The sequence below is a fragment of the Mobula birostris genome, chromosome 3, assembly GCF_030028105.1.
Source record: "Mobula birostris isolate sMobBir1 chromosome 3, sMobBir1.hap1, whole genome shotgun sequence".
Lineage (NCBI taxonomy): Eukaryota > Metazoa > Chordata > Chondrichthyes > Myliobatiformes > Myliobatidae > Mobula > Mobula birostris.
In genome coordinates, this window is record NC_092372.1 from 180,090,860 (window position 1) to 180,105,419 (window position 14,560).

Here is a 14,560-nt window from a genome sequence, read left to right on the forward strand (position 1 = left end):
TCACTGCTGGAATTGACAGTACAGGCATTTTTCTCACAACGCAGAATCAGGTTTATTATCACCGACTCGAAGGAAATGAATTTTGTTTTGCAACTGCAGTACAAGGACAAAAATTACGATAAATTAAAGAAGTGAATAGCGTAAAACAAAGAGGAATATTGAAGTACTGTACATGGAGGATTCAGAAATTTGATAGCAGAGGGGAAGAAGCTATTTCTAAATTGTTGCATGTTGGTCTTCAAGCTCCTGTACATCCTCCCTGATGGTACTAATGAAGAGTACATGCCACAGATCGTCAGGGTCCTCAGTGACAAACGCAGCCTTGTTGTGACACTGGCCCTTGAAGATGTCCTTGATGCTGGGGAGGACTGAGAACATGATAGAGCTGGCCGAGTCGACAACCATCTGCAGCCTCTAGCAACTCTGTGCATTGGAGCTTCCACAACAGGCAGCAATGCACCAGTGTTCTCCACTGTACTACTATAGAAATTTGCAAGTCTTTTGTGATATGCCAAATTAAACTGCTAACATAGTAGAACCTCTAGTGTGCCTTCTTCATGATTGCAGGACTATTCCTTTAGCACCATCAGCAGGATGCTGCTGCTGAATTCAGTATAGTTAGCAGTTTTCAGATGTCATGCAGAGCTTAAGAGGTGATTGAGATTAATCACCCACTGAAAACTCTAGATGAAGTTCATTGGACAACAAATTTTTTCAAAAGTGTTGCTTCCTCAGAATTATTTTTGTCTATGATAGACTGCTTGAAGCTGAACACAAATATACTTTCAGGCTACTTGTATCAAATAGAAGTTTGGAGAAACAAAATATTAACTTTTATTGAATATAATGTGTTTATAATTGCATAATGGCACTTGCGCTTTGCAATAGTTCAACTAAAAAAAGTGTTCTGTTGATGATTTTCATTTGGACTCTGTGTCTGAGGCTTCTCACTTAAGTGTGCAACAACATGCAAACAGCATTGATGGATTCCAAATGCCCTGACACTGTTTCTTCATGACCACAATGTCCTGGTGAAACCTTTCACTATGTTCACTGCTAACAGTACCAAGATTTGTAGGAAAGAAGCCCAAATGGAAATGCAGAAAATGAATCTTTAGTGACATGTTGCACTGCATGGTTTTGAATACTTCAAGCCTGCTATCAACCAGCTGCATGTAGTTTGGTGCTCTGTAGTTGCCAAGAAAATTTTCAACATCCTTGAGTGCCTTCCATGAGATTTTCTCCGATTTCACTAGAAATTCTTTGATTGCTTGTCATTGATGACTGTTTGATTGTGCATCAACAAAAATGCCTTTCTTAATCTTGGCATTGTAGCAGTGTGCTACACACAGCGCTAAAATAACCACAAGTAGTCGGTGACTTGGAGTTGCGATACAAGAGATTTATTCAAACTTTGCGGCCTGCTTTAAAGCCTTCCCGTTCCCGCCCTCCCTGGGCGGGACTGCTGTGGGGAATGCGTAATCGCAGACCCTTTCCACGCACGGGACATCCCCCCTGCTGGTGAAGATGGCCTGGCACCCTTTTTGGGGCCAGCCTCCATGTACTGTACATGGAGGATTTCTGAATCCTCCATGTACAGTACTTCATTATTCCTCTTTGTTTTACGCTATTCACTTCTTTAATTTATCGTAATTTTTGTCCTTGTACTGCAGTTGCAAAACAAAATTCATTTCCTTCGAGTCGGTGAAATGTAAACTTTTTCAGCTTACATTGTGGGCAACATTTTAATTGACTTGAAGTAACAAATATAGGTGATTTTAAAAAAAAAGGTGCATGATCCATAAGACATAGGAGCAGAATTAGGCCGCTCAGCTCATCAAGTCTGCTCCACCATTCCATCATGGCTGATCCTGGAACCCACTCAACCCCATACACCTGCCTTCTCACTTTTAATGCCCTGACCGATCAGGGAATGATCAGCTTCCGCCTGAAATATACTCACGGACATGGCCTCCATCACAGTCTGTGGCAGAGTGTTCCACAGATTTACTACTCATAATGTAGGTCACATCCGGAATTTTTCCAGGTAGCGGACAACTTCCTTCCACGCCGTTCTGATGTAGTTGGAATTTGCATACGCGGCAAGTTACAGCAATGGTTTGCCATTGCCTTCTGCTGGGTGAGGTTTTCTTTCCCCAAGAGATCACCAGCTCTTAACCCCGCACGGATGGAAAGCGTGCCGGGGGAAGCTGGCTGGGTTTGAGCTTCGGAACCTCTGCCCCGCAGTCCAGCGCTGAGGTCACTGCGCCACCAGCTGACCTTACTACTCATAGAAACATGAAAAAACCTACTGTGCAATACAAGCTCTTCGGCCACAATGCTGTGCCCAACATGTCCTTACCTTAGAAATTACCTCGGCTTACCCATAGCCCTCTATTTTTCTATGCTCCATGTGCCTATCCTGGAGTCTCTTAAAAGACCCTATCGTATCCGCCTCCACCACCGTCGCCAGCAGCCCATTCCACGCACTCACCACTCTCTGGCTAAATACACTGTTAGGGAAATTTGATGGAAATTTTTATGATCAGCAACCCAGAATCTATGAGATACACCCAAAGGTATTCAGGAAGCAAAATCTTTATTGTCTAGTGTAATGGTTCACCACTGAGTCCTCTGAGTTCTTCATGCAATTCCAGGGTGTACAGTTAGAAGATAGCCACTTCCTGTTATCACTAGGCCTACAGCTGGTATCATTTCACCATTGTATTTCACACAGACGATCACTATGACCTACGACCAGTAAAGTAAGCAACAGAACACACAGCAATATTGTGGGAACAGTGTGAGACCTGAAGGCTCTCAGCCAGGTCAGTGATTTACACTTGCTGTTCTCTTAAAGCCTTCTCCACCTCTTTAACCTCTCACCACCATATATGACTGGGATGTGGCAGGGGCGAAGCACCTTGACCTAATCTGTTTCTTATATGAATGCTGATTAGCGTTAACTGGAGCACAGCATCTCTGCTGTTTTGCATGCAGTCTTTCCAACAAGGTGGCCTCACAAGAGTGTATATTTGTCATTTATTTGGATGTTATCTGGTATGCACCTATTCTCCTCGTTGAGCCAGGAGTATGTTTGACTTAATTTGGTTGTTATATTTTGCTACAATGTCAAAGCTTGAAAAAAAGGATTGGGACGTTCTTGCTTTAAGAAACCATTATGCTGGTTTTCTCCTTTGCAGACACAACTGGCAGCTCACAGACTGTGCTCAGGCAGCAACTGTGCAAATGCTGCCTCATTCACACACTGCCCACTGGGAAGTGGGTCAGTGCCATTATAGTGAACTTCACAAGTCAGACATACAACAATGAAGTGGGTTGGGGTGGGGATGCAAGTAACAAGATCAAGTGCCATACCACTATCCAGTTGCTGTCACAACACCAGAGTCACAGATCATGGCATCTATGCAGCTTGACTGCAAGAGAGCTGCAAATGTAAATCAACATTGGGATACAAGTAAAGATTTAAGAAAAATTTCCCATTTGGGAGATTCTGAAATTGTATATGGAACTTTGTACTATTCACAGTCAATGTTGAGTATTTAAACATTCCCCAGCCTCGCCCTCCCAAACACCACTGTCCAATTAAATTTTGAAAGGCTTTACTGTGAAAAGAGGACGATACAAGAGATGGCAGTAGCTGAGACGGAGCACTGTATGGAAGTTAGTGTTCTGTAACATCGAGCAGATTAAGTTGTTAAATTGTCAATGGGATGGGTCCCTCAATTTCGATTCAAGTCCAGGGAGACCAAAGAGCTCCGATACAGCTTCCCACCCACCCCACTCGTTTCCAGTATCTGAGTACCCCTGGCACAGCCGGTATTCATTGTCTGCGCTTAACTGAACATGGGACTGCTTCTACTGCAGTCCTTTCGTGAAGATACTCCCAGAGTGCTGCTGGAAATGGAGGCCCAGAATTCAGACCCAATGCTGAAAGATTAGCAACACATTTCCAAATCACAGTCAGGAGGACAGGAGCAGAAACGGGCTGTTTGCCCCAGAGGCCATACTGACCACCAACCACCCAGTTACACTATCCTCCTTTAATCCCTTTTCCTTTATAAGGACATAAGATATAGGAGCTGAAGTAGACCATTCGGCCCATCGAGTTTCTCCATCATTCAATTATGGGCTGATCCAATTCTACCAATCATCCCCACTCCCCTGCCTTCACCACATACCCTTTGATGCCTGGCTAATCACAAACCTGTCTATCTCTGCCTTAAATACACCCAATGACTTGGCCTTCCAGCCGCTCGTGGCAACAAATTGCACAGACTTACCACCCTCTGACTAAAGTAATTTCTCCACATCTCTGTTCTAAATGAATATTCTTCAATCCTGAAGTCATGCCCTCTTGTCCTAGAACCCCCTACCATGGGAAATAACTTAGCCATATCTAATCTGTTCAGACCTTTTAACATTCGGAAGGTTTCTATGAGATTCCCCCTCATTCTCCTGAGCTCCGGGGAATACAGCCCAAGAGCTGCCAGATGTTCCTCATACGGTAACCCTTTCATTCTTGGAATCATTCTCGTGAACCTTCTCTGAACCCTCACCAATATCAGTATATCCTTTCTAAAATAAAGAGCCCAAAACTGCACACAATACTCCAAGAGTGCCTTATAGAGCCTCAACATCACATCCCTGCTCTTATATTCTATCCCTCTAGAAATGAATGCCAACATTGCATTCGCCTTCTTCACAACCGAGTCAACCTGCAGGTTAATCTTTAGGGTACCTGCTCCCAAGTTCCTTTGCATCTCTGCATTTTGAATTCTCTCCCCATCTAAATAATAGTCTCTCTGTTTATTTCTTCCAGCAAAGTGCATGACCGTACACTTTCCAACATTGTATTTCATTTGCCACTTCTTTGCACATTTCCCTAAACTATCTACGTCTCTCTACAGGCTCTCTGTTTCCTCAACACTACTCACTCCTCCTCCTATCTTTGTATCATTGGCAAATTTAGCCACAAATTCATTAATACCATAGTCCAAATCATTGACATACATCGTGAAAAGCAGCAGTCCCAACAATGACCTCTGTGGAACTCCACTGGTAACAGGCAGCCAGCCAGAATAAGATCCCTTTATTCCCACTCTCTGTTTTCTGCTGACCAGGCAATGATCCACCCATGCTAGTAACACCCCTGTAATTCCATGGGCTCTTATCTTGCTAAGCAGCCTCATGTGCCGCACCTCATCAAAGGCCTTCTGAAAATCCAAGTACACCACATCTACTGCATCTCCTTTGTCTACCCTGCTTGTAATTTCCTCAAAGAATTGCAATAGGTTAGTCAGGCAGGATTTTCCTTTCAAGAAACCATGCTGGCTTTGGCCTACCTCGTCATGTGCCTCCAGGTACTCCACAATCCCATCCCTAACAATCGATTCCAAAAACTTCTCAACCACTGATGTCAGGCTAACAGGTCTATAGTTTCCTTTCTGCTGCCTCCCACCCTTCTTAAATAGCTGAGTAACATTTGCAATTTTCCAGAAAAGTAAATTATCAACATATACTTATCCAAGTAGGTATCGCAAAAACACCCGAGGTTCCCCTGCTCACAAGTAGCCACAAAACAAAGAAACACAACAGAACCCATTGAAACACCCCGTACAAAGACTGCCAAACACACAATGTGTGAAAAATAAGAACAAATCGTGCAAACTATATAAAAATAACGAACAAATAAACAAACATAGAGCATGAACAGCAGAGTCTCCAAAAACGAGTCCACAGCCACGGACCAAGTTCCTCACTGCAGCCGGTTCTTCCTACATGCTTGGCAGCTTCATTCCAGATTCTAATACTTGGTGACACAAGAGTACTTCAAAAAAATATATATATACGGGCTAATGAACCTAACAACTCATGTATCTGGAAGTGGAAGATCTCACATTGCCAAAGCACAATAGAGCATGGATGCAGGCCCCCTTCAGCCCAGCCACTGTGCACATCCAACTCAGCCCAACTTCCCAAGTTTGGCTCATATACTTACATGCCCTGTCCCTTTAGGTACTTATTCAAGTGCTTCTTAAACGATACTGCTTAACTGCTTCCTTTGGCAGCAAACTCCACAAAGACAGCACTTCAAGTCAGAATTGCCAGGCGTCTGTCACTCTGAAGAAGTAACTCTACGAGCCACACCACTGTTCTGCCATCATGATGCTATGCACTTCAGGGAGAGAAACCTGCAGGTGGTGTTACCATGAACATTTGATGTTTCGGACTGAATCCCTTCATCAGTCCTGCTGATCATCCCAAAAGGTCTCGGTCTGAAACGTTAACTGTTCATTTCCCTCCATAGATGCTATCCAACCTGCTAGGCTAGTCCAGCCTATTGTCCGTGTTGCTCAAGATTTCCAGCAGCTGCAGATCTTCTGTCTGTACTTTTATTTTTTTAATAGGTATTGTTGCAATCAGTGGAAGGTTTTCTCATTGTTGCCTATTGACTTGATTTTTACCTGACTCCTTGATGCAACAATTATAATACAGCTGAAGAACGTAGCTCCATGCATGTTATATCTAACCTTTCAAAACACATTTCAGAGAGAACCTCGTAAGTAGGCTTGGCATGGACCCAGACTGCAATCCTATACCCAAATTTGTGGATGATACAAAAGTTATTAGTGCAGTAACTAGTGAACAGAAGGACACAGTTAAAGAGCGTATATTTAAATTTTGTGATACAGATGTCCCCCGCTTTTCGAACATTCGCTTTACAAAGCCTCACTGTTATGGAAGACCTACATTAGTTCCCTGTTTTCGCTAACAGAAGGTGTTTTCACTGTTACAAAAAAAAGCAGCGCGCGAAAAAAAATCAGTGCGTGATAAAAAGCGCGCGCCCCGAGCAGCTGCTCCTCCCCCGGATTCAAAACGGCATTCTAGCCGGCATTGCTTAAACACGTGTCTGTGAGCAGCTTTTTGCAAGATGAGTTCTAAAGTATCAGAAGAGCCTAAAAGAGCTCATAAGGGTGTTACACTTAAAACTAGACATAATTAAGCATTTCGATCGTGGTGAACGAAGTAAGGACAAAGTGAGTTTGGCTTGTGGAAGTTGACGAAGATGATGTTGAAAAGGTTTTGGCATCCCATGGCCAAGATCCGATAGACAAAGAGCTGATGCAATTGCAAGAGGAAAGGATAACAATCGAAACCGAATGCAGTAGCAAACGGACCGAAGGAGGAGTCGTCCAGAAACTGAAGGTGAAGCAACTACATGAGATTTTCGCTGCAATGATAAAGTATGACTTTAATTTTGAAAGGGTACGTCGGATTAGGGCATATTTGCAGGATAGTTTGAGTGCTTACAAAGAAATTTATGATAAAAAATGCGTGAGGCTAAGCAGTCAAGCAAGCCTTCCACATCAGCCACAGCAGACGATGAAACTCGACCTTTGACATCGAGGTGGGCAGAGATAGAAGAAGATGAGCTGCCTGCCCTAATGGAAACAGACGACGATGAGATGACACCCCAGTGTCCCACCACCCCAACCCTTGGGCCCCAGACAGATACCGATTCGCAGAGAATGCAGCGGTAGCCGGGAGGCACACAGCACATCTTTAAGAAAAAAGCCGAAATAAATAAGCTAATTAATTAGGTGCCACCTGGCACGTAAATGTTGGCCCAGATCAGAGGCAACGCAATCAGCAATCGCCTCTGATCTGGGCTGACAATTACATGCCGGGCGGCACCTAATTAATTAGCACGTTTATTTCGGCTTTCTTCTTAAAGATGTGTTGGATACGTCCTGGCTACTGCTGTACCCCTGCATGCTTCGCAGATCGGGATCGGGTCGCTACCTGGAGGGTGGGGACCACTGCACCAGCCCAACCTGCGACGACTTAGCCTAACACACCATCATCAGTGTGCTCGACGCTGGCTTCCCGATTCCAGTAAGTGATACGACACTGTACATACATTATTTCTACTTTATATCGGCTGTGTATTTTTACAAGTTATTTGGTATGATTTGGCAGCTTCCTAGTTTAAAGGTTACTGGACAGAGTGTTTTGCCAAGAGTGCTTGCGTGAGATTTTCTGCCAAGAGCGCTTGTGTGAGATTTTCGCTACGGAGAAAAGTGCAGGCAATCGTTGTAGAGAAGTATTTCTAATTTATATAGGCTGTGTATTTATCATATTATTCCTGCTTTTACTATATGTTACTGTTATTTTTGGTTTTATGTGTTACTTGGCATGATTTGGTAGGTTATTTTTGGGTCTGCGAATGCTCACAAATTTTTCCCATATAAATAAATGGTAATTGCTTCTTCGCTTTACGACATTCCGGCTTACGAACCGTTTCATAGGAACGCTCTACCTTCGGATGGTGGGGGAAACCTGTACACTCTGGTATTACCCTGTGGAGGTGGAGTTCAAACATTACACGTCACTCGACTGTGAGGAACAAAGCTGTCAATGTGCTAGTGAGTGGATGTTTCAGAACCATCCCATTAAGGAGTTTTGTAAAGGAAGCCCAAAATGATGGGGCCTGCAGCACCTACAATTTATCAGGTTGTTAACAGGCTTTCGTCCATCAGCCATCTAACCACACTGCCTGAATTCCAATTATGTTCTCTACCTGAAAGATGAACAAGCCAATAACACATCAGTCGAGTTGCTGAGGAAAGAAGTAGGGGAATGGAATGGATGGATCGCACTGTCAGCCAGGGCTAACTCAATGTGCTGAAGGGGCTTCAATGCAAGTAGAAAATATGAAATGCGTGATGAGCAGAGTTTGCTCTGCCTATGTAACATAGTTTTACTTTCCAGCCCATATACACTACTATGTTCAATTTCTTTCTTGCACTTTTTACCTTATAAGATTCCGCTGAGACTGAATAGCTGGTAGAAACCGGTGAAAACAAAATACATATATTACTGGAAACATACAGCCTTTTAAATACTTTTTATTTATTAAGCTTGTTTCCAAGAACAGAAGGTGGGACAGAAGTAGGTGATGTCAGTTAATATGGAAGTGGATGGGTAGAGATTGGGTGGAGATAGTTCTTCTTCCTTAACGGTGAAAACTCATGTTCTTTTTTGACATACAATTGGGAAAAAACATATTTACTCAATGTCTGCTTAGGTTTCGGATGTCAAAAAATCCAAAATTCATAAGATACTGGTAAGGTAATCCATTCCTTCAGTTATTCCATAAATAGGGACAGGCTTCCACAAAAAAACCTTTCATTTTAATTTTCACAGTACTGCTGTGCATGAAAATTATTTGAGTTGACAAGGGAATGCTGATGTACAGCTCTCCATTCCCTAATCTCAGCACCGAATCAAGTATGAAATTAAAATCTCACGTTAATATTTGCTTTCTTTATAAAAGGCCAGTTACAGTTTACAGAATTAGCAAAAGAGAAATCAGTAAAATTAACATACAAGTAAAAATTAATTTATGGATACAATTTGCTATTTTACTATGACAATAAATTTAAATGTCTGAGTTTTTAAATCTTAACAATTTAATCCAGAACTTCAGTTTAGATACTTTTTCTTTTTTAAATATGAGGAATAGCAAGTTATCATTAAACACCAAAAAAAACATACTCTTCAATTAGATTATTCTGCTCTTTAAACTTCTATTACAACACACAGAGCTTTAAAATACTAGATATTTGCTTAAAGTGTTTTTATTTATTAACAGTAAACAAAGTATTTCATATTGTAGAATAAAGCAGGCAATGTAGCCTCTCTTACCCATTTCAGGGGGAAGCACAGTTAGTCGATTTCCTTGAATATGAAGCTCCTTCAACTGAGACAAGTCTCCAATCTCTTTTGGCAATGATACCAGGTCATTGTCCCTTAGGCTGATCTTAAAAAAATGGACAACCATTGGACCAATTCAGATTTCAAATGAAACAGCTCACAAACAATTCTCAGTTTGGTTCCTCTTACTGTCTCACTTTATAACAACTCTCTACTGATAAGCAAAGGGTAGTACCAGGTGCAGCAGTTTATTCCAACAAAATAAATTCCAAACATGCTCAAATTGGCTTCATTCAGAACTTACACAAACTGCAAAGGCCAATTGATTTTTCAAAAATTTAGATAAATTACTTACTATCTGCAGCTTCGTGAGCTTCGCAATTTCTGGCGGCAGGATTTCAAAATCGTTGTCACTTAGATAGAGTGCACGCAAGGTGGCTACAAATTAAACAGCAATATATAAACTGCATGGCATGTAACCAGACCATTGAGGCTCAATCAATAAAAGTAGTCAAGCTTGATTAATAGCCTTGGCTTTGCAAAAGTCTCTGACATGCCCAGGGCACCCAATAATAGCAAGCAGGTCAAGCTGGTTTATTGTATTGATGCTAGGGCTAGGAACATGACCACATCCTGGAGCTAATGACACAATTAACAACTTCAGTAATAATACATTCCTATTGTTCCTAAAAAGACAGACGAATACACATATTATCAACTGAATTATTCTGAAAAATCTTTATGGTCTTTGCTATTGCACTTAATATGAAATATGCTGTTTTGGACTTGTACTTCCTCCCCCCATAAACAAAATAATTTTACTTAAAGTATTTTCAGACCTTTTTATACTAACCACATAGCTGACTAATCACTCAGTACTCTCTAGTTTGAAAGTCAATTTTCTCTATTTTCTCGATTTTTATATGCATCAGGTTTCTATAAATCAAATCTCAATTTGCTAACGTTCCAGTGAACAAGTTCCAGATCATTAAGCAGAAAAGGTTAAAATAAAACAAGCAAGATGTCTACAAGAACTAACAGATACAGTAGAAAATTAGGCGAGACTATCAGATTGAAGGACAACTAAGACATGAAAAGTTACCGGTGTCATAGAGGGGATTGTTTCAATTCCACATTTAAATGTGAAGAGCAAAGGTTTTCTATTTGAAATTCTTGATGTCCCAAGAGCCAAAATAAAAAAGAAATAACCTCAAGCCTTGTGCGAATTTGGCAATGGGGTAAGGTGAACATATAGCTGGTTAAGAAAAGAAGGCCCCATTTACGGAAACATGAAAATCAGACTAGGGTTTTGAGGAATCATACTGTTTGAGTGATTTCCATCTGAATCAGGTTATTAAAGAATACAGGGTTGGTGCAAGGCCTAGACAATGATTTGCTACAATTTTATTAAAATTGCTTGTCATCCCAGAGAACAATAAAAAAAAGTCACCACCTTCAGCATACCACTTCATATTTACCCATGTAACACTATGTAACCACAGGTTCAGCACACTCGATTATTTTCATTTAATGCAAGATCTCCCAGTTGTTGGTACTTAGCCTTGGTGCCAACCATTAAAACAAACTTCTTCTGGTTCTAAAATTAATCACCACATTTTTCTTTCCACTGATGCAGGTTCACGTGCAGAGCATTTCCAGTGCTTTGTTTTTTTTTTTTGCAGGTTCAGCACTTGCAGTTTTTTTTAAATATATATAAGAAATTTTCAATTTCTGGTACTTCGCGATTTTCATTTGTTTTAATCCAAAAAGCTTTTTAATTTAATGAAACTATTTGTATTATGGTCATTAAAGATAGTTTGTTATACAGCAGGATACAGAAATTAAGTTATATCAATTGATGGTTGCACTTCAGTAATGACACGGATAGACAAGAGAACTGCCATGTTGATGTATAGTGTTATTTTGCCTCCAATACTCAACATTAGCAAATTTGTCCTAGTACATGAAAAACATTGCCAAACTATGCAGTGAACATTTATTTTTTTAGCAAATTATGAATTTGAAATTAAAGTGACTTATGATAGTAAAACCATTCACAGCAAAACTATGCAGGTATTGAAAGGAATATGAAAGAGAATGATTAGTTTACCTCCTAGCCATATTAAATGAATATGAATTGCAAAGAATCAAGTTACACAAAGACAACCTTATAGATTTAATTGTTGATAACATTTATTATTTTGAAACCAGCAATAATTTACTATAGCAATTGGTCCCACATCCATTAACAAATCTATTTGTAAATTCAATTGAATTATATTCAGATCACCTGAAACACTTAGTTTGATTGCAGCTGGGGCAAATGGTAAAGCAATAGTCTCAATCTCTTCACATAATGTGAAAAATCTCAAGTAAATGAGAAATAAAAAAAATAGCAAGAATAAAGGTTTGCATATTTTTAATTAGAACATACTTGTATGTAAAAAGAGACAGCAAAAAGATGAAGTTTTGTTATGTCTAAATGATATTAACAGGAAACTCAACTCTCCCAATCAGCGCTAAATCTACCTCTTACCTCTACATACATAAAAATCAAGAGACTTTCTAAGATTATGATGTTTTTCAAAAATCTGGGTCTTGCACTAGATAATATGAATAATATATACAAACTACAGGATTTTGTAAATCACAATCCAAATACTTGAACATGAGTAACATAGGATTATTTGGGTCATGACGACAAATTTCAACTGAATACATCTAATGTGCTTTCCTTTCCAATGACAATAAAAAAAAACAGAAAATGCCGGACACCCACATCCAGTCAAGCATTGTCTGTGCTAAGATAAACAGTTAATATTTCAGGTCAAAGATGTTCTTCAGACTATGGACCTTCAGCCTGAAAGTTTAGCTTTTTCTCCTTTCCAAGGATGCTTCTGACTGCCAGGCGATCCCAGCAGTTTCTGTGTTTATCTTAAACCAGCCTGCACATCTTTAAAATCTTCATTTCTATATAGACATCATCTGGTTCAAGAGCAATGGTTATGAAACATAGCAGAAATGGTATATCAGTAAACTCACTTTCCAATTTTACATCTATCAATGTTCCACAGAAGTTAAGCAAAATTAGTATTCTTTTTAAAGTCTCTTACTGAGGTAGAAGAAGTTGCCAGGAAGGGAATTCTCATTCAAATTGTTGTACGTCAAATCAAGCACTTCCAGTGCTGGCAGAGATCCAAACCCTCTTGGCAGAGAATTTAATCTGTTCATGCTTTTGGGTAAGGGTGGGAAATAAAGATTAAGTTTATAGTTGCAAAGTAACATCCCAAAACAGAGAAATGCCAACATTCATCCAGCATCACTGCCCGATCTGGTGACTATTTCCAGAATATTTTTCTTCTGCATATTTTCACTAGAAATCCATTGTATTCAATTGACATGTTAAATATTGTTCAAGCAACACACATAAAAGTTGCTGGTGAATGCAGCAGGCCAGGCAGCATCTCTAGGAAGAGGTACAGTCGGCGTTTCAAGCTGAGACCCTTCATCAGGTCTCGGCCCGAAACGTCGACTGTACCTCTTCCTAGAGATGCTGCCTGGCCTGCTGCGTTCACCAGCAACTTTTATGTGTGTTGCTTGAAATTCCAGCATCTGCAGATTTCCTCGTGTTTGTGTTGTTAAATATTGTTGATAGTTTCTTTCATGGATTGGTTGTGTTGGAGGTCATCAGCTGAGAAAGTGTGGTGAATCTTCACTTATTAATAATATGTAGTTTGATGGACTATTTTGAGAGGGCAATAAAAGTGATGCCCTAATCTCAACTCACATGGAATTGGAGGTATAAACAGACAATACCATTAGTGAACTCATCCAGCAGCTTTCTAATTTTTTGTCAACTCACTTCAAACTGAAAACGTGACATTTGAATTCACATTCTGAATGAGTCCAGGTCAGTGGACCTCTATCATAACCACACACTAGATGACCTTTCCCCATTGTAATTAAATGCAAATGAAAAAAGTCACAAACGTAACTGAAAAGAAAGGTCTTTACTATTATCTTGTTCTAATTATTTTGTAAAAAAAGGTCTATTTTCTCCATATGTGGGTGCAAATGTAAAGGTCATTATTTTTAGCTTCGAGCCCTTTCCACTGTTCAGATCAGATAATGCCTGATAGCAGGTATATGGAATTAGATTACCAATGTCCCAAATTCTTTACTATATTTGTTCAACAAAAAATAAATCCACAGTAAAATTAACTTTACCTAGCATTAATTTCCATTAACAGATGAGAATTCCACTCTTGCCTATGGAAACATTACCTACTATCACTCTTGAAAGGCCTGGTTCTTACTTTTATTTGATGCACCCCAATCCTAGACTCCCCTATGACCAAAAGTAATTGCTTGCTTTGCCATTTGTCCTCCCTTAAATACGGCAGGTCTTCTGAATCTGTGCTAGTAACTGTGTCCAAACTATAAAGCAGAACTTCTGACCTCCAGCAAGCTGGTTATAGAAGCCCAGTGCTGTGGTGCAGGTCTGCATTGAGCTTAACGTTCCATAGTCAACTGCCCTGCATGGTTCAAAGACACATTGCAAAAGAAAGCATCAATCTTGTCTGCACTGACCCATGTCAATGCCCCCAGACAGCAGGAAAACAGTAAGCACCATGTGATCTGAGGTGCTGAACCTGAACAGATCCTAAAAGCAGATTTGTTACCAATTTCACTTTTCCGTTGTCAGATCTGTATGCTAAATTCTTGCACAGTGATTTACTTACAGCACTTACTATGTACAAAACAGACATTACTTTTTATCCTATTTCAGCGTACTGACATGCAGTTCCCCCTGGATTAT

General features: G+C 40.3%; 1 protein-coding gene across 4 annotated transcripts in view; it reads right to left on the reverse strand.

Annotated features, from left to right (window-relative positions):
- Positions 1 to 14,560, reverse strand: part of rsu1 (Ras suppressor protein 1) — a 176,804-nt gene that overhangs the window by 100,758 nt on the left and 61,486 nt on the right. For all 4 annotated transcript variants that reach the window (XM_072253783.1, XM_072253784.1, XM_072253785.1 and 1 more), the window contains exons 5-7: positions 12,855 to 12,973; positions 10,097 to 10,179; positions 9,733 to 9,847 (exon numbers count right to left, since the gene is read on the reverse strand). In XM_072253783.1, the coding sequence (XP_072109884.1) occupies positions 9,733 to 9,847; positions 10,097 to 10,179; positions 12,855 to 12,973 (317 nt within the window). The remainder of the gene's footprint in view (positions 1 to 9,732; positions 9,848 to 10,096; positions 10,180 to 12,854; positions 12,974 to 14,560) is intronic.